We start from the raw sequence: 17,253 nt of genomic DNA on the forward strand, positions 1-17,253 counted from the left end.
CTCAGCCCCGCCCCGGGCGGCGGCGGCGGCCTGACCCCGGTCCCGTCCGGTGCGCGGCGAGCGGCGGGCCCCGCGGCGGGGCGGCGGCATGGCCGTGTCCTGGGCTCTGCCCGCGCCCCTCAGCCCGGCGCAGCTGAAGCGCCTGGAGCAGCACCGCTACAGCGCGGCCGGGCGCTCGCTGCTGGAGCCGTGGCTGCAGCCGTACTGGGGCTGGCTGGTGGAGCAGGTCCCGCTGGGGCTGGCCCCCAACGCCATCACCCTGGGCGGCCTCCTGCTGAACTGCCTGACGGCGCTGCCGCTCATCGCCTGCTGCCCCAGCGCCACCGAGCAGGTACCGCCCGCCACGGCCCGCCGCCGCCTCTCCGTTAGAGCCTGACCCCTTCCCCCGCCCGCCACCGCCTCCTCCCGGCGCGGTCTCGCCGGGGCCCGGCCCCGGCCGCCGCCTCGCGGAGCCCCCTCTGCCCTCCAGCCCTGCGGGTGCCGCAGCTCGGCCCCGGGCGGCCGCTGAGGGGGAGCCGCCCCGGCACCTCCTGGCAGTACCCGGAGTGCTCGGGCCCGGGCCCGCCGCGGGGCGCGGTGCCCTGTCGCTGGCGGTGCCCTGTCATTCGCGGCTCCGCCGCCGTGATAACGCGTGGCCCTTCCCGTGGGAGGGAGAGCTACGGTAGCACTGGGGGTTTGCCTAAAGAAATCAGGGGAGCGGGGATGCGGGGGTCAAACTGGAGGTGGGTGTTAAGGTTTGAATACCGAAATGTGGGGGATCGCGTAAAACGGCGAGTTTCAGTGGGCTCCTCTCTCCTCCCTGGCCCTTCGCTGACCGGAGGTCCCCATGGGGATGGGGCTCTCACCGGCTGTTTGGCCCAGGCCAGACCCGGCCTCTGCCAGGGACCATCTTATGTCCCATGTGTGCACCTCTGCTCGGGCAGCGTGCTGGGAAGGGGGTGTAAGCTGTGTCAACTCCCTTCCCAAGAGGAAGGCTGTAGCAGAGGGGCCGTGGAGGAAGGAGCAGCAGCCGGCCAGGAGGGAGGGTGCGGGATGTGCCAAGGGGCAGGGCAGAGCTGGCCATGGGGCATGGCTGACACCACTTCAGCATCGCTTAGTTCAGAGTCGAGGTTCAGTTGTGTTGCAGATGTGTTAGATGTCAGTGGCTCAAATGCTTCCCATCCTCGCGTGGGAAACGTTTAATTGCTTTGGCTTCTGGAGGGAAAACCGGCTTGTTAACGTGGGCTGATGCTGCTGTCACTTAAACTGGGTTGCCTACAACTGGGTTGCCTCTGACAATTTAAGGAGGTCTGTCAGAGCTTCCCAGCCTGTTACGAGTTTCACAGCCACAGTCTTCATGGTAGTTAGGATGGGAAATAATATCAGGGGAAAACTGCTTTGTGAAATTGTAAAATATCTTGAAGGGTGACTGTTTTTCTTGTGTTCTGATGGGCTTAAATCCTAATGGCAGAGGTGGTGGTTGGTTGGGTTTTTTTAATAACTTAGATATACTTTGGTGAGTGTTCTTGTTGATGGAAGCACCCTTTTTCTGTAGTTGCGCTTTGTGTTTGCAGAGGTGTTTGTGTCAGGCATATCAGGAAGCTGATCCAGATCAAAATGAACTTTGCTTTGGTCTAGCCCTAATCACTTCCTTGATTTGCATCACCAGGTAGAGTCAGTGGTGTTGCAGGCAGTAGGAGCAGGGAGGATAGAGATGAGCATGAATGGTTGGAAACTTCAGATTGTCTTCTAGTGGCACTTTCAGTGTTAAAATGCTTGTGGAACTGCTACCTTTCACTTAGTTTTGTGATGTAGATATCAATTGTTTGCCAGCTATTTGTCTGGATGTTCATTTTAGCATCTTCTCTTTGCTATTCAAAAAAAAACTCAAATGAGAAAGTAAGTTTTAAGTTATTTTTCCCTTGCAGAATCCTGTACAAAAAGAAAAAGGTGGTGCAGACATCCAGAGAATTACTCTTTCCAGGAATCTTAGGTTGAGTTTTAGGAACTTTACTGCTTTTTTTTTAATTGTGGGAGCTGAATTTTATAAGAACCTACAGTTTGGACTAAACTTCCTTGTTCAAGTGTCAGTATATCCTTTATAAATACGTAGTGTAAAGCCAGACTCCTTATCCTATTGGTTTTTTGTTGCCTCTTCCCAGTGAAAATAGCCCTTACTTTCTCTTGCTGCATCACTTCGGGCATCATTATATCTCTTCTGCTTGTTTAGTGACTCAGCTTGTCTTCTGCCGAAGATGTCATGTGTCTGGATGGCTTTTTTAAAAAGCTACAACTGTTACAACACTGATAGGTGCTATATGTACTGTTGTAATATCTACTTTGTGCTTTTGACTTGGGTGTTTAGACTGGAAGGGCTAGGAGGAAGGTGGAACTCAAAATGATGTTAAAGGTGATTGAATCACAGAATGAACTAATAGCATAGTGCACTTCAACATCACCTCTCTATACTGCCAAGCCACCTCTTCCATTCATGAACAAGTCTTGATAAGCTGATGGACTAGCAAGAACTTCTTATATTCTCTTGGTGGTAGTGTAGGACCGCTGGATAGAAGACTCAGATAAAATAACAAGCAGGTTTGAGGTTCTGGTGGGTGTTTGAGTTGGTTTGTGTGGTTCTTTTTTTCCCTAACCAGTCTTAAGTGGGCCATTTCTATTAGTCCTTTATTAAAAACACTGAATGTTTGTACAAACCATCCAAAACAAGTAAGACTGGAGAGTAGCTGCTAGCAGATGCTTAGAAAAGAGATCTTTCCCCAGTATACCCTTCCAGCTGCCAAAAGACTGTGGTATAGGGTTTTCTTGGTGAGGGATTCTATGCAGGTTACTTGCTAGAACAACAGCTGATGGATCTGTTTCTCCACAGACACCTTCCACCTCATGATTTTGCCTTTTGAATTATTTGTTTTGAACCCATCTGTACTTTCAGCTTCCGTTATGTCCTATTGCAGTGAATTCCACAATTTAATAATACTTCCCTCCCCACACACAATGTAATTGATGTCTAAAAGCATACAATGGACCCTTGTTGTCTGTGTAGCAGTTATTTCCTTATACACTATTCTTTTTAGTTTCATCAGCATCAGCAGCCACTAACAGCCAGTTTGTTGCTGACTAGTGCAATATGTTTTGGCTTTATAAAATATTGTCTGCTTCAGTAATGCCTTCTTGTCTGGTAGGAACATGGTTGTACTACCGTCCCCTGTAAATGCACATTTCAGCAAAAGCCTTCGTATTTGTAGCTAAGCCATTAGCAGATTGCACCCCTCAAGTGCTGTCATAACTAAAATCCATGTGTCTGGAGTGTTTGTCCACTTCCCTACTCTGTGTAATTTAGGACAGTAATCTATAGAAATAATATACAGGACTGCTACACCAGGTGTGGTGGTAGGGAGGACACTACCTGCACCTTTCATGTTCTGTGGAGGGCTGAAATACCTTCTTCACTGTGAGTGCAGGCTGGGGTTTGGGGTTTTTTGTTTTGTTTTGTTGTGGGTTTTTTGACGCTAATTATAAGATATTTAGGAATGAAAATTTTTGCAGACTTTAATTATGAACAGTGTGTATTTGCTGTATTAGACTGTACAAGGAGCACTTCTTAGGTGAACTGTGAACAGTGAACTGTTTTGCCTCACTGCCAGCTGACTTCTCTGAAGTAGCTGCAGTTACTTTATTAGGTTTTTTTTGCAGGTGAATCTCTCATACCCCTTCCCATTCTGGGGGAAACTGTCATGCTAATTTTTTTCTTGCATCAACACGAGGAAGAAAATTGGCTAAACACAATTCTCAATCATTTCAAAAGGGAGAAAGGAAACTCTGATCCAACTACTTTCAGGGTTGCTCATGGAAGGACCTAGCTTCAGTAATCCTTCAAGTTTAGCCACATGTCTCTCAAAAATACCATGGGAAGGTAGAATTTTAGGACAGAAGTTCATGCTAACAGTAATTATTACTTTGTATTGAATTTTAAAAAAATCTTGTAGCTGTTACAGCAGGTTCTAAGCAAAGAGCCCCCCAAACTGATCAGAGTAGATTTCATCCAGTGATAAAGACTTGTCCTGCTTGCTCTCAGCTTCTTAGGTTCCATCATGTCTCATTTCTTTGGTTTGTTTTAAAGCCTTCGTTTCTGTTGTCTATCATTTCCTGGATGTTACTGGGAATAGAGGAAGACAGGAAGAGAAGAGCACAGGTTATGGATTTGTATTTTGGGCAGTGATGTCAAAAGGGAGTGGGGGCTCAAGGGTTCTCATGCAGAGAGCAGAGGGAGGGAAGGGAGGCTTGTGATAGCTAGCTCTATAGAATTGTTTAAGAAATGGTGTAGTGAATTTGTTAAAGGGTACCATACCTTGATGAAAGTGCTATTTAGAAAGCCATACATCTAGGGAGACCAAAAAGCAGAGGGGAGGGTCTGGGTGGCTCCAGCTAGCACTACTATTAACTGTCTGGAGGGAGAGGAACGTTGGCGAGGTGCTGTCCTCTGCTGCTCTCTCTTTTTAAAAAAACTTCCTTACAAAAAAACCCACAACAACCCCCCGCAAACAAACAACCAAAAAAAGCCCACAACCCACCTTTTAAACTGAAAGAGAGATTGTCTTGATTTTTTTTCCTGTCAGAGGGGGAAATGAGGGGAAGATGTTGACAGGCATGACATTATGTAAACAGCAAGGGCACAACTGAGCTTTGTGGGAGAGAGAATGAAGAAGTAGAAAAGAGGGTGAACTGGAGCAGCTGGTGTGTACTGGGGACGTGGGTGTGTGAAGGAAGAAGCATTAAGCCCCTGACCTGGTAGAGGAGAAGTGTGAAGCACTGAGTGGGGTAGGGAATCCAGCCAATACCTGCAAGTGAAGAATGGAGCACTTAGTAGTGAATGGGAAAAGAGGTATTTGGCACAAAGTAAGACAACGAAGGTTCAGGAACCCTGAGACAGAAGGACAGGAGCTCTTTCAGAAGGAGCTTGTTGGGGAGAGGAGGATGCTAAAGCAATGCTGGGGGTCCCTGATATGCATGAAATGCACTTGGGCTGTAGCGTGATTATTTGATTCTTATTTTTGTTTTGTTCCTTCCTGCCCTCTCTCCCTGCTGTAATGCAGGTTTAAACAGCCCCTTCCCCTCTCCTGCTGTTAGTACAATTGTACATACTGCTTTGTGCCAAACAGAAGTGGGGGAAATCACCCATGTTTGGGGGGAAGAGGGAGGGAGTCCAGTAAAAATGTCTCTATTCTGGATCTGTTCCCGTGAGGGGCCATGTAAATGAGGGCAAAATTAGTAGCTGTGGATTGAGGAAATGGGATTATGACTAAATGTGATGAGTAATTAAGGGGGGCTGAATCTTTAAATATGGCAAATACCTGAGCTGTTGAATTCTCTGGGCTTGAGAGCTTTGCTTGAAATAAGTGGCACATGTAGTCTTTTGCAGCTGTCTGTGCTCTTTTGTGGGGTGGAATCACAGGAGCAGAAGAATAAGGACTGCTGTTCAACCTACACTTTTTCCTGAAGGAGAGGCATGCCACACATACTGTCAAACACTATATGCACATGGTTTTGTTTTGACACTCTCTAGTTCAGTAGGTGACCAGACCTGCTGTACCAAATCTGTGTGTGACAAGATTCTGGGGCTGTATCATCTTTCAGAGAACCTTTTTAATTGAAGCAGAGAAGCATCCTCCCCCTCCCTCTTCCCCCAGGTTTGTGTCTCTTCCAGTTCCACACGAATAGCATCTAGCTCTGGCCAAATAATACATTTACTTGGACAGGATATAACTTTGGGCAGAGATAATAAACACCTCATCAGTGAAAAGCTGATGATTATTGGGAGCCTCCTGACCTTTCTGCTGAGTCTGTCAGCTGTGTCAGCATTCTCAAATGCTCCCACTTCTCTAATTTGCAAACTACTTGGGTCCAGTGTGGGAAGCCAGCAGGGGACATCCCTGGATGGAGAGCCAGGCGTGTGAGAAGGCGGAGGAGATGGCAGATGTATTGAGAGGACAAATAGCAGAGAGAATTTGTGGTTATTAGGAACTTCAGAAACCTCTGTGCACCTTTGGTGGTTTGGAAAACTGTATTTTACTGATTAAAACATTAGAGCATCCATTTACTCTGCTAATTGCATAGTTGATCACAGGTGACCTTTGGTTATTACCACTTTGGGTTAAATTTGAACTGACAGCCTAGGGGTGAAATGCTCCAGATTGTGTTTCTAAGCTCTCTGACACCTGTTGCTCTGTTCTTACTAGGATCTTCTTCCCTGCTCCGCAGCTGCGGGTATACAGATGCATCCGCTACAGGTGTTAATGGATATCAATGATCCTTGCTGGGAAAAGGATGAAAACTTTCCCCCTCTTTCCAGATCATTAAGGAGCAGAGTGTTTTAGTTTTGGAGTCTGGGGGAACCATTGCTTTGATTTCTCCCAGCAGGAGCTAATGCAAACAGACTTGGATCAGCAGTTTTAATGATAATACCTGTACTATAACGTGCAACCCGACAAAAGCCATTGCTTTGTCAAAAAGATCTAACAAGAGAAGTTTAAGTTGAAGCTGACTTATTTGCTTATTTTTACATTTAATGTGTTACACTTGTTTTGAAGTAAGGTAAATGTAGATGATGTTACCTTGAACAAGAATTCTTTCATCATGTTCTGTGGGTTATGGAAACTTCCGTTAAACTGACTACAGTAACCAGCATGCAAGCCTTCTCTTTTGGTTAGAATTGAGGTTGTATCTCATGGAGCTTGCATTTTGAAAGGCTGTGGTAATACCAAACATACAGCACTACTGCTAATGATAAAAAAAATGTACCATAACAGGTTTCTGTTCCTGACTGGTGTTTCAACTATGGAAATAATCCTGTTGAATAAAAAAAAACTGCCCGTGCTCTGGTATTTGACTTAATTGGTGATGTGCCCCACATGGTGGGGGGTGAGTGTGGAGTGGGTAAGGAATTTGTCTGGCATATTTAGCACTGTATACAGTCAACTTCTGTCCATGATATGGAGAACCTGATGACCTTAAAGCAAACTAAAATCTTTTTCAGTTACAGGTAAATGGTTGCAAAAGGAGGGGAGGCTGATGCAACCGAAAAACCAGTGGTGTCCTGGACAAAATTTCCAGGTGCAGCCTGGTTTACTTGCCAAAATCCACGGATGAGCGTGACAACTTTCAGTAGATCTCAAGCTGTCTTTTTGTAACTAGTAGATGTCACAGTAAGGACACCTCGTAAAACACTGCAGATTACTTTAGTGGCACCTCACACTAATATCAGTGATAAAATTTGGAATGCCTTTAAAATACTACTTCAAAGGACTACAGTGGAACCAGTCGTTTCTCCCAGCCTTTCTGCTCATAATGGTTCATTCATAAGTCTGTGTTAGGAGCTGCCTTGTGAGAGTATCCGTTATTCTCCATACAACAAAGTTATTCTGAAAAAGCTGGTACAGGTACTGTGGTAGCTTTAGTATGTGGATTATATCACAATTAAAATGATCTTAGCTTCCACAGGGTCCTAACTGTGCTTTTATGTCCTTGAAATACCTGAGCAGCAGCTGACAGCCCTCGTGTTTTGGAAAGGTGGAGAGCAAGAATGGGGGCCAACAGGTAGCCGCTGCCTCCCTGCCTGCAGAACGTCTGAGCAAGTGAGCTTGCACCAGGAGAGGCCCTTGAGCTCTCTGTTCCTCCACTTAGCTCTCAGTGATCCACGAACCCAGGGTGACAGCAGGCTCCTCCTGTTGTCCACAGGCTCTGTCCTTCCCCCTTTGTCAGAGGAGAGGAACTTTTTCAAAAGATGGCTAAGAACTTGCTCCCTGGTTTAGCCCCATTCTCCAACATAAAATTCCTTTGTTTAAGTGGACTGACAAGGGAGAAGAAACCTGAATAACTCAACTAATTCCACTGGTTAATATCAAACGTGTTGCTGTCATCACTTGACCTGGATTTCTACAGTGTGATCTTTGAAAGGGTTGTCAGGTACCAGTACGCTAAATGTCCATTGGAATGAGAATATGTAGTCATCCTCTTTCACCTGCTCAAGGCTTTCAGCATGATCTGTGATTACAATTTTTCTTAGTTTCCTTGGATTAAGGGGAAAGATGGCCTTGCCAGTTCTGAAGAATTTTCTAAGTTTTCTAGATTTCTATGTACATACAAATCCAGACTATCCACCTGTAGCTGTTTTTTGCTTCAAAGCTGGGTGAAGAAGCCAAGCATTTGAGTTTAAATGATGGAATGTTTTAGTAATGAAATTATCCAAATACTGGGTAGCAGGAAAATCATAAATTCATTGACAATACTGTTTCCGTATTAAAAGCACAAAACTAAGCCATAACATAGTGTATCAGCCAGCCTTGAATACATGAGGAAGTCTTAAATAACAGCAGAAAAGCTGTTCAGAACTCAGTCTCCCTTAAGCATGCTGGTTCTTGGGAAGGATGTGTTTTGGGATCAGTCTAACCAGAGGCATAAGTTTTTTCTAACCAAGTCAGTGAGTATAATAATGATGAGAAAACAATGTCTGGAGGAGCAGCTCACCTCATCTGCATTCTGATTGCTGCCTTCTCCTGTCCCTACCTATGAACAGGTTGGCAACTGTCATTTTACCTTTTTTCCCAGCAGTGTCACTGGGTTTATGTGAGTGTGGACAAATCTCAGCTCAGTGAGATTTGATCTGTTGTCTAAATCTGCTTAATAGCCTTTACTGGACTTAGGAAATACATGTAATCATGTTGGTCTGTTTGTGCCACAGGAGAGGAATTGCAGAGGTGTAGAGGCACAGCAGCTGTCCCTCACCTGGGAGTGGGGAAGGGTTTGGCTCTGTGACTGCCTGTGGCTGTTCACTTGTTTAACCTACAAGTTGCATTTCCAGCATTTATACCTAACTTTGACTCTCTTTGTGAACAGTGCTTCTAAATGTTAAGGATACCACTCGAAACTACTTGAGGCAAATGTTACCTGTATTTTGTTCAATAGGTATTATAAATAATTTTATATTAGTTATAATATATTTACATTCCATTCACTGGCAGACATGTGTAGTAAAAACTAATTCCTAGACAAAGACATACTGACTGTGCCTATGAAAATAATGCTTTTGAAAGGTACTGCTGAAGGACAGTTCCTTTGAACTGAAGACTGGTTGTTAACGTAACTGATTCACAGCTTGGAAACTCTGATACTCTGTATTAAGTAGATAGTTGCTTCTTTGTATTTAGTGAATGACTTAACTTCTTCAAACCCTTGTCCAAAGTGCCTGTGTTGTCAATTTTTGTATGTTGCAAAAAAATCTCTTTCCTGAAAGCTGAAGTCTTTATTTAGTAAAAGGTAATGGCTTTTTATGTGTATATGTTGCTTAGATGATTTGCTCAGATTTACGTCTGTTGCATAAACAGCTGAGAACTTTAGTAAGTGCCTTGCTACTACTTTGTTTTAAAGAGTAATTTTATTTTCATAACATTTTTCAGCACAAAGAATACAAATAAATACAGAAATACTGTAGGTTTAAGGTAGAAAAATAAGTCGGTTGATGCAGAAGAGAGGTTAAAGTTTTTCTGGGTTTTGTGGTTTTTTAAATAAATAGAAGGACCCGTGTTTTGCTGGTGTAGTTCATTATAGCAGTTACTACAATTCATGTAGAGATTAGCGCAAGGAATTTGGTTGGATCATTAACTAAGTAACAAGTAGCACAATGTAGTAGAGGTTTGTGCTGAGCAATATTTTACCTTTAATTAAATGGATTATCAGCTAAGAAATGGGTAACTGCCTAGTGACCTTTTATGTGAATCTCTTTCAGGCACCTTTTTGGGCATACATCCTGGGTGCATTAGGACTTTTTATCTACCAGTCTCTGGATGCCATCGATGGGAAGCAAGCCAGAAGAACAAACAGTAGTTCTCCTCTGGGAGAACTCTTCGATCATGGTTGCGACTCTATTTCCACAGGTAGTCTTAACCTACTGTTACCCACGCTAGTTTTAATAAAGTTACCTGTTTTCAAGAGGAGATGATTAATCACAGATTTGTTGAAGTTGGAAAGGACATCTGGAGATCATTTAGTCCAACCACCTCCTCAGAGGAGGGTCAGCATGGTCCCTTCTTTTAGAATAACTTCACCATCTCCTGGTCACTGCAGCCAAGGCTGCCCCTGACCTTTGCATCCCTGACCAGTATCAGGGAGGGTGTTTCAGAAGTACCTTTAGCAGGCGTTGGGTAACGTGCGTTCTGCTCTTACTGTGCATCTTCACATACAGTGTTCTTTGAAGCAGCTAGATGGTGAACAAAGAATGCCATAAAAGCGTGCTTAGAGATTTTTTACTATACGTAGCGTGTGTTTTCCAGTAGGGTACAGGTGATGCCTAATAAAGGATTTTAAGGACCTAAAAGACTGGTGTTGGCATGTGAAACTAAGGATTCCACCTTAGGAGTGAGGTGCCAAAATATCAGTTTAGTAATAAAAAAAGTTGATTTAGAGTCCTTAAAAAGTAAGCCTTGCATAGTTTTACTTTCCATAACTTAGCTGCGGGTGGTGGCAACGCCTGTACTTCTGTAAAAGTTTAATGGCTGAAACATTTGCCTTGGGAGTTGGTACATTCTTTATGCCTCACTTCCCAGAGAAGTGCAACTACCAGTCTCTCTGAGCTGGGCCTTTCAGTTGAAGCTGTCAGTGTTGCAAAGAACAGGAGATGACAAGGCCAGAAGAAGAGAGAACCACCACTGTAGGCTAGAAGGCAGGGCCCTTGCTTGGAAGAAAAGGAGTCCTGTGTTTTGGTCTCTCCTGCCAGGACTGTCCCTGAGGTGAGCTACTCAGTAAAGTATCAGTCATATCATTGCTTTGTTATAGTAGTGTAAAATGCCTTGTGATTTTTTTGTTTGTTTGTTTTATTTCTCTTAACTGCAAGCAGAGGTTATATGACTAACATGTTCATTTCTGCTTTTCAGTTTTTGTTGTCCTTGGACCCTGCATAGCAATCCGACTAGGAACAAATCCTGACTGGTTGTTTTTCTGTTGTTTTGTGGGGCTGTTCATGTTCTATTCTGCTCACTGGCAGACATATGTATCAGGCATACTAAGGTTTGGAAAGTAAGTAGGTATCTTTAGAAATACATGTGGCTTAATGTCTGAGACTGCTAGCTACTTGATTTCCATTTCTTGTTTTTTTCCTTGCTGTCACTTCCTCTTGCCTTCTTCCTCATCTCCCTTCCACCCTAGCAGACTCGTGTTTTACCTGGCAAGAACTTCAAGACTCTGCATAATACCAAGTAGAGGACTTGTTCTTTTAGCAGCTGATTTCTAGCTGTGTGTGTTTTCTTTGCATACGTTTGGCTCTTCTGTCCGCGGATTTGTTCTCAGAACCCATACAAGCACCATGCAGGCTTAGGCCAGAGGGGTCTTGCCTGCAGGGTAACCAAGTGCTCTGTGTAGGAGCAGGGACAGAGCAAGCATATGCAGTACCTGCCTCTGTAACCTCCCAGCCACAGAACAGTTTCAGCCCAGGGGACTCCGAACCACATGAATTTTTAGAGGAATTCCCCTGCTCATGGGTTTCCCTTCCATAGACATCTTCATTCTTCCTTTGAATGAACTCTGCATCCATTGCATCCTTAGGCAAGGAGTTCCACAGAGCTATGTCAGTGCTTGAAGAATTACCCCACGTTTATATGGGGGCTTTGCTTTTAATCTGGCTCATATTGGCTTTGATGTCCTTTAGGTTTTGTGTTAGGTCACAGTTCTAGAGATTGCTGTGATGCTGCTTATGACTTGGTAGAAATTTCATCTGTTCTTGCTGCAGTGTAGGAGGAGGTGGCATGACATTTATGTAGAAGGTAACAATTGCAATGTAACTCCTCATAGTGTGGGGATTGCTGCACCCTCCCACAGCTGTGGTGGTGCCTAGCCATGGCCTTTTGCCGATTTAAAATAACGAGCTGTACTTTAGTAAAGATTTCTGAAAAGAAGAAAATATCAGAGACTTCTGTAGCAGCAAAATTGGAAATATGTGATAGATGAAGGCTACCCTTCCACAAATCCCAGTCACTTGCTAAGTCACCTGTTTATAATCCTACTTAGCTCTGACCTGGAAAAAGCACCCTAGCAAATCCGAGCATCGCTGGGCACACAGGCTGGTGATCAGCTATTCGTGCATACTGTTTGATGTCTGAATCAAAACAAAGCTGTCTCTGTGGTAATGCTAAGAGCTCTTTTTTTATTTGATGATAGTACATTTTACCACACAAACTCTTAATTCTTCTACCTGCCTACCCATCCTACTTTTTTTTTAAAGGACATCTTGTGCTGTAAACAAAAATAGATGCTTTAGGGTGATGGCTGAAATAGGTTAATTTCTGTACCTGACAGTGGACTACAATGAAGGGAGATGGACTATGCCATGAGCTCTGGGATTGTGCAGCAATGATTGCTTTTCTGTGCCTGTCATTCTTGCATAAAAGGTGAGAATGATTTCCCTCCATCAGGAAGGCACTGAGGCTCCAATGCCACAAAAACTTCTTCATTAAAAAAATTAATGGCTTCTACGTAAATACAGTGATAGTGCATAGCACAAGCAGTTCAGAATGGCCTGGGGTTTCATGCTTACTGTCTGAAGTTCAATAGACACTTTTCCCCAAGATAACTTATTTCTGTTTAGTGAGAACAGGTCAGAGTTGTTTCAAGGCTCAAAATTTTATTTATCTTAAGTGTAGAGGTGAGAATCTAAATTAAGGCAGTAGTATATTACTATAAATATGATAATACTTAACCCAGATGGAAGCTTTCACTGATGCTGTTCCTGAATTAGCAGCACTTGGTTTTAGAAGTCAAATGACAGATGAGAGAGTCCTAGCGGTGATGGCCAGGAAGGATCAGAGCAGCTGAGTACTGTGCCACTGTCAGGTTAGGTAGAACATAGCACAGTGTCTGATTAAAATCTTCGGACTCTCGGTTTGGACTGTGTTGCAACCAACTGTCTGAGCCTCTGTAAAATTAATTACTAAACATTGGCACATATAATGACTCAACTTCAAGTTTGAGCCTCCTCCCGTCACCACCACCAGCAAGTGCAGTACAGCTTAGAAATATAGGTTTTAGTAGTACAGAGCACAAACTCTGAACAGTTGCATATGGACACTTTTGCGTGACGTAACACGCAAGTTCAGTGCGCAGCTGCAGCAACGTCCGGGCAGGTGGAACACCCCATCCCTGGTAGAGAGGGAAGAGCTAACTCCCCACAGCACTGTCCCCTTTCTCCCCTGCACAGACTGTCACCCGCTTTCAAGCCAATGCATGAAATGGGCAGAAGATTAAAAGCCTCTACGGGGGTAGCAGGGTCAGCTGGTTCACCCTGCAGCCCGATGGGCACAACAGCTAGTACAGGTGAGGGAGCGCAACGGTGTAGGAAGGGGAGGACTGCCCATGCCAACAGCTTTGGACAGTGCCGAGCACCTCAGCACGTCATCTAGTTGCAGCTTAAATTTTGGCTCTTCTAAGACTAAGAGTCTGAAGCTTGTGATGAAACTCAATCAGATTTTATCACTATCTTTCTGATGAAAAGAGAGTTTAGTGTTACTGTGATTATCAAGATCAGATAAATGTTTTCCGTTAGCCAATGTTGATTCCTATCTCCCTTTAGAAATAGTTTCCTGTGCAGACAGTCCACGTGCAAAGCAAGTAATGATACATGTTGACTTTGGTCATAATATTTTAAAACACCAAATTTATTCTAACTGCTTAAGGAAATGTTGTATTTTAAACATCCATTGTCCCTGTTTGCTGGTGACTTCAGAACAAAGATCAGGTACCTGTCTTAAAACCTTCAGTAGCATAACCAGTACCTTAGGTACTTAGAAGTACACTTCCTTATTTTTTTTTAATGTATTTTAAAGCTTTATTAAAAATACCAAATCTTTCTCTTGAGCCTCTTCTTAACTTTTTTAATGTATTCAGCTCTTCTCAAAAAATTTCATCAATCAAATACAGAAAGAAGGAATTTGGCTCTATTGTCTGAGAATGAACAAGATGGAATACAGAGTCCAGACTTTAGGGGGCATACATGGCCACCTATCTTAAAATTTTTTCTATGGAAAAAAGCAAGATATCAATTATATGTCCTCTGAAGCAGGACAGATGCTTAGCTATCCACTGACTCAGTCCTCAAAATACTGCCCTTATGTTTTGCAGGCTGTATCTGTCAAGTTTTCATGATACGATGGCTTAAAGAAATCCCTTCTGTCCCAGCCTGCACGGTCCATACTTTTATATGATATGCTTTTAATGGGAATGTTTGATTTCATTTACTATGAGCTTGCCTTAAACTTTGATTTGATTTTGATTTGATGCTTACACAGCAACAACTCTGTAAATTTATACAGAATTGTCAAATAGTTAACAATGTATTCATTAAAGATTTTCCCCCTATTACAGTTATATGTAGCTTGCTCTAGATAAGGAGTATATGTTTAGTTTTAAATCTTAACCAAAGATGTGTGCCTCCATATAAAGTATCTTTCTCAGTCAAGGAAAATCATATTCTATATACATTGATGTAACTTGAAGTACTTTTAAGGAGATAATTTAAAGTCGCTGTGTTTTGGTTTCCCCCCTCGCCCGCCTTACACTTATGGCAAAAAGACCTCTTCCTTAACTAAACCTCCGTTTTTTTCCTTCATAGAGTTGATGTAACTGAAGTTCAGATAGCCATAACAATGCTGCTCTTGATATCTGCATATGGTGGCACAGCAATATGGGACCATAAGGTAAGTGAATTAAGTATTCGGAGTTCCTGTTGAGTATTCAGTTCCTGTTAAGTGTTCACCTTCTGATGGTATTTGAAGCTATCCTGTGCAAGTACCATCAACACCTACTAGTTGTCTAATGTTCTGGTTTAGCTTATTGTACAAATGTAGGTTAATTTTATGTTGTAGTTAACTTAGGTATAATGGTGTGACTTCCTACGCACAAATTTAGAGCTACGTAGAGGAAAAAAGACCCCATCTGCCACTTCTGATCTGGAACTAATACTCTGCAGATACTTAAGCTTTAACAAATAGTTTTCGTTCTGGGTTTGGGTTTTTTTTGTGTTTTATTGTAAGACATACACTTCTGTTCTGTTAAATGACTTATAGGATGCTTTATTTTAAAATTTGCAGAATAAATGCTTTAATCTAACAAAACCATGGGATGGAGTTAGGGGGTTTTTGGTTAAGTAATCCATATTTATGTGCCAGTGGAGATGTCCTGATTTTTAACAGTTATGTCACAGCTGACATAAATGTTAATATCTATATTTCAAGAAATGTGTTCTTTCCAGAAGCATTTCCTGATCTCTGGCTTTTATTCTGATCTTTAAAGATGCACTTCAGTGGACAGTATCAAAAGTATATTAGACTAACATCTTCAACCTTTCTTTACTCATAAATGTATAGTTCCGCTTGGTTATAGCACATGGAAGAGCTGAGACCATTCCATGCTATTGATAACCAGTGCAAATTAATCTAAATATAAACCACCAAGTAATTCAAATTAATTCATAAATTTACTCGGCAACTAAATGTTTAGCTAAACTTCATTTCCTTTCCCCATCCTGCTTTTGTTCTGTTTTCAAAGAGCTTATTTTCATCTTGAAAAATAAAGTAGGTGCATTAGACTTTAATTATGATTGATTTTTCTTCAGTATTGAAATCTGTGGTAGTTATGCTGTATCTCAAAACAATCTATATTCAAAAATATAGTCGATGATTTCAATTTATTACTACTTCTTTTTTTTTTTAAATCCTCTGCTGCCTTTGGAAGTTTCCTTGAAACTGCAATTGATTCTGAAAGGTAACTGTTTAATTAAAATTTGTATCTGGAGACTATTCTAACTGCAAAGATACAGCATACAAATAACATGTACCAAAACACAAAGCAGGCAGATGGTGTTTGTGTTTCCTGTGATTCAGTGTTGTGTTACCCAGTGAAATAGAAGGAACTATCCTTCCCCCTCCCACGCCTTGGTGATGCAGTAGTCTGTCTCAAGTTTTTGCTTATGTTGTAAAAATATTTGAAGAACATCCTAAGGACAAACAGTAAGATCTAGCTGAATTCCAAGACCGGAACTTAAGTACTCAGAAGTTGAGTTTAAACATTACAGAAGAAATTCATCATCTCCTTAGTAAGGAAACAAATTTCAAACACTGTCCTGAGCTTGTTCCTGGGAAAGCGAGAGTTCAAATAAAACAATTGTTTAGTAGATACCAGTAGCTTTTAAAATCACTTTTTAAAAAAGGTGTTATCCTTAACTTTTAATATCTTTCTCTTGTTTTTTCTGGTAAGGTCCCTTTGGTGGGCTTAGAACTGAAGTTCTTGGCAGTTTTTGGCATATTGTGTGGAACAGCACTTTCTTTTTTTAATTACTTCCGTGTCATCTTTGGCGGAGGGGTTGGAAAGAATGGATCTACAATAGCAGTAAGTTGCTTTAAGTATGCCCATAATTTGTTGTATTTAAGATGATCTGTTTAAGTATTTAAGCAGACAAGCACATGAGTGTTGGATGGCTAAAGCAAAGGCTTCAGTATCTACCTTCTCTCTACCTGTTACTGGATTTCTTCTCTCGCAGGAACCGGCAATGAATTTTCTCACAAAATTGATTAGTGGTCACTGCAAAGGATAGTAATACCATTGACATAATGCTAATGGACTCACCCTTAGTTTTGACAACTCTGGTTTTGTTTAATGGGATTTGCAATACATATAGAATCTGGACCTTACTGTGTGACTGAAGCCTAAGACAAATTTTCTGTCCGTTTGTATTTCAGGGAACGAGTGTTCTTTCCCCAGGCCTGCACATTGGACTACTTATCACACTGGCCATTATGATCTATAAAAAGTCTACAACTCAGCTGTTTGAAAAACATTCTTGCCTGTATGTCTTGACATTTGGATTTGTGAATGCTAAAATCTCACAGAAGTTGGTGGTAAGGAATCTTCTTTCAGTCCTAAACCTCCTAAAACTAAACTGGTTCTTGGCTTAACACTTGCTGGATCAGTGGGCACTGTGCAAGTTTTCCCATTCTGCGCTGCCACTGTGTTACCAGTTTCATTATGACCAAGACACTGATCTAGACTTGGGCTCCTACAGAGAGATCATATATGACACTGACGCAAATACATACTTATTGTTGAATATATTGGTTAGAACTTCCAGTTTTGTTTAACTTTCTCCTAGAAATATAGTGTCTGTCTTTAATATCATAACTGTGGTCTCTCAAGCCTTACTAACAGTGCTGTGACTTCTGATTT

General features: G+C 42.5%; 1 protein-coding gene across 1 annotated transcript in view; it reads left to right on the plus strand.

The window, feature by feature from the left end:
• The window catches only part of CHPT1 (choline phosphotransferase 1), a 23,290-nt gene continuing 6,037 nt past the window's right edge, over positions 1–17,253 (plus strand). The window contains exons 1-6 of the mRNA XM_074871847.1: positions 1–331; positions 9,776–9,923; positions 10,920–11,061; positions 14,645–14,729; positions 16,288–16,419; positions 16,770–16,928. Of these exons, the coding sequence (XP_074727948.1) occupies positions 89–331; positions 9,776–9,923; positions 10,920–11,061; positions 14,645–14,729; positions 16,288–16,419; positions 16,770–16,928 (909 nt within the window). The 5' untranslated portion in view covers positions 1–88. The remainder of the gene's footprint in view (positions 332–9,775; positions 9,924–10,919; positions 11,062–14,644; positions 14,730–16,287; positions 16,420–16,769; positions 16,929–17,253) is intronic.

The sequence above is a fragment of the Strix uralensis genome, chromosome 5, assembly GCF_047716275.1.
Source record: "Strix uralensis isolate ZFMK-TIS-50842 chromosome 5, bStrUra1, whole genome shotgun sequence".
Classification (NCBI taxonomy): domain Eukaryota; kingdom Metazoa; phylum Chordata; class Aves; order Strigiformes; family Strigidae; genus Strix; species Strix uralensis.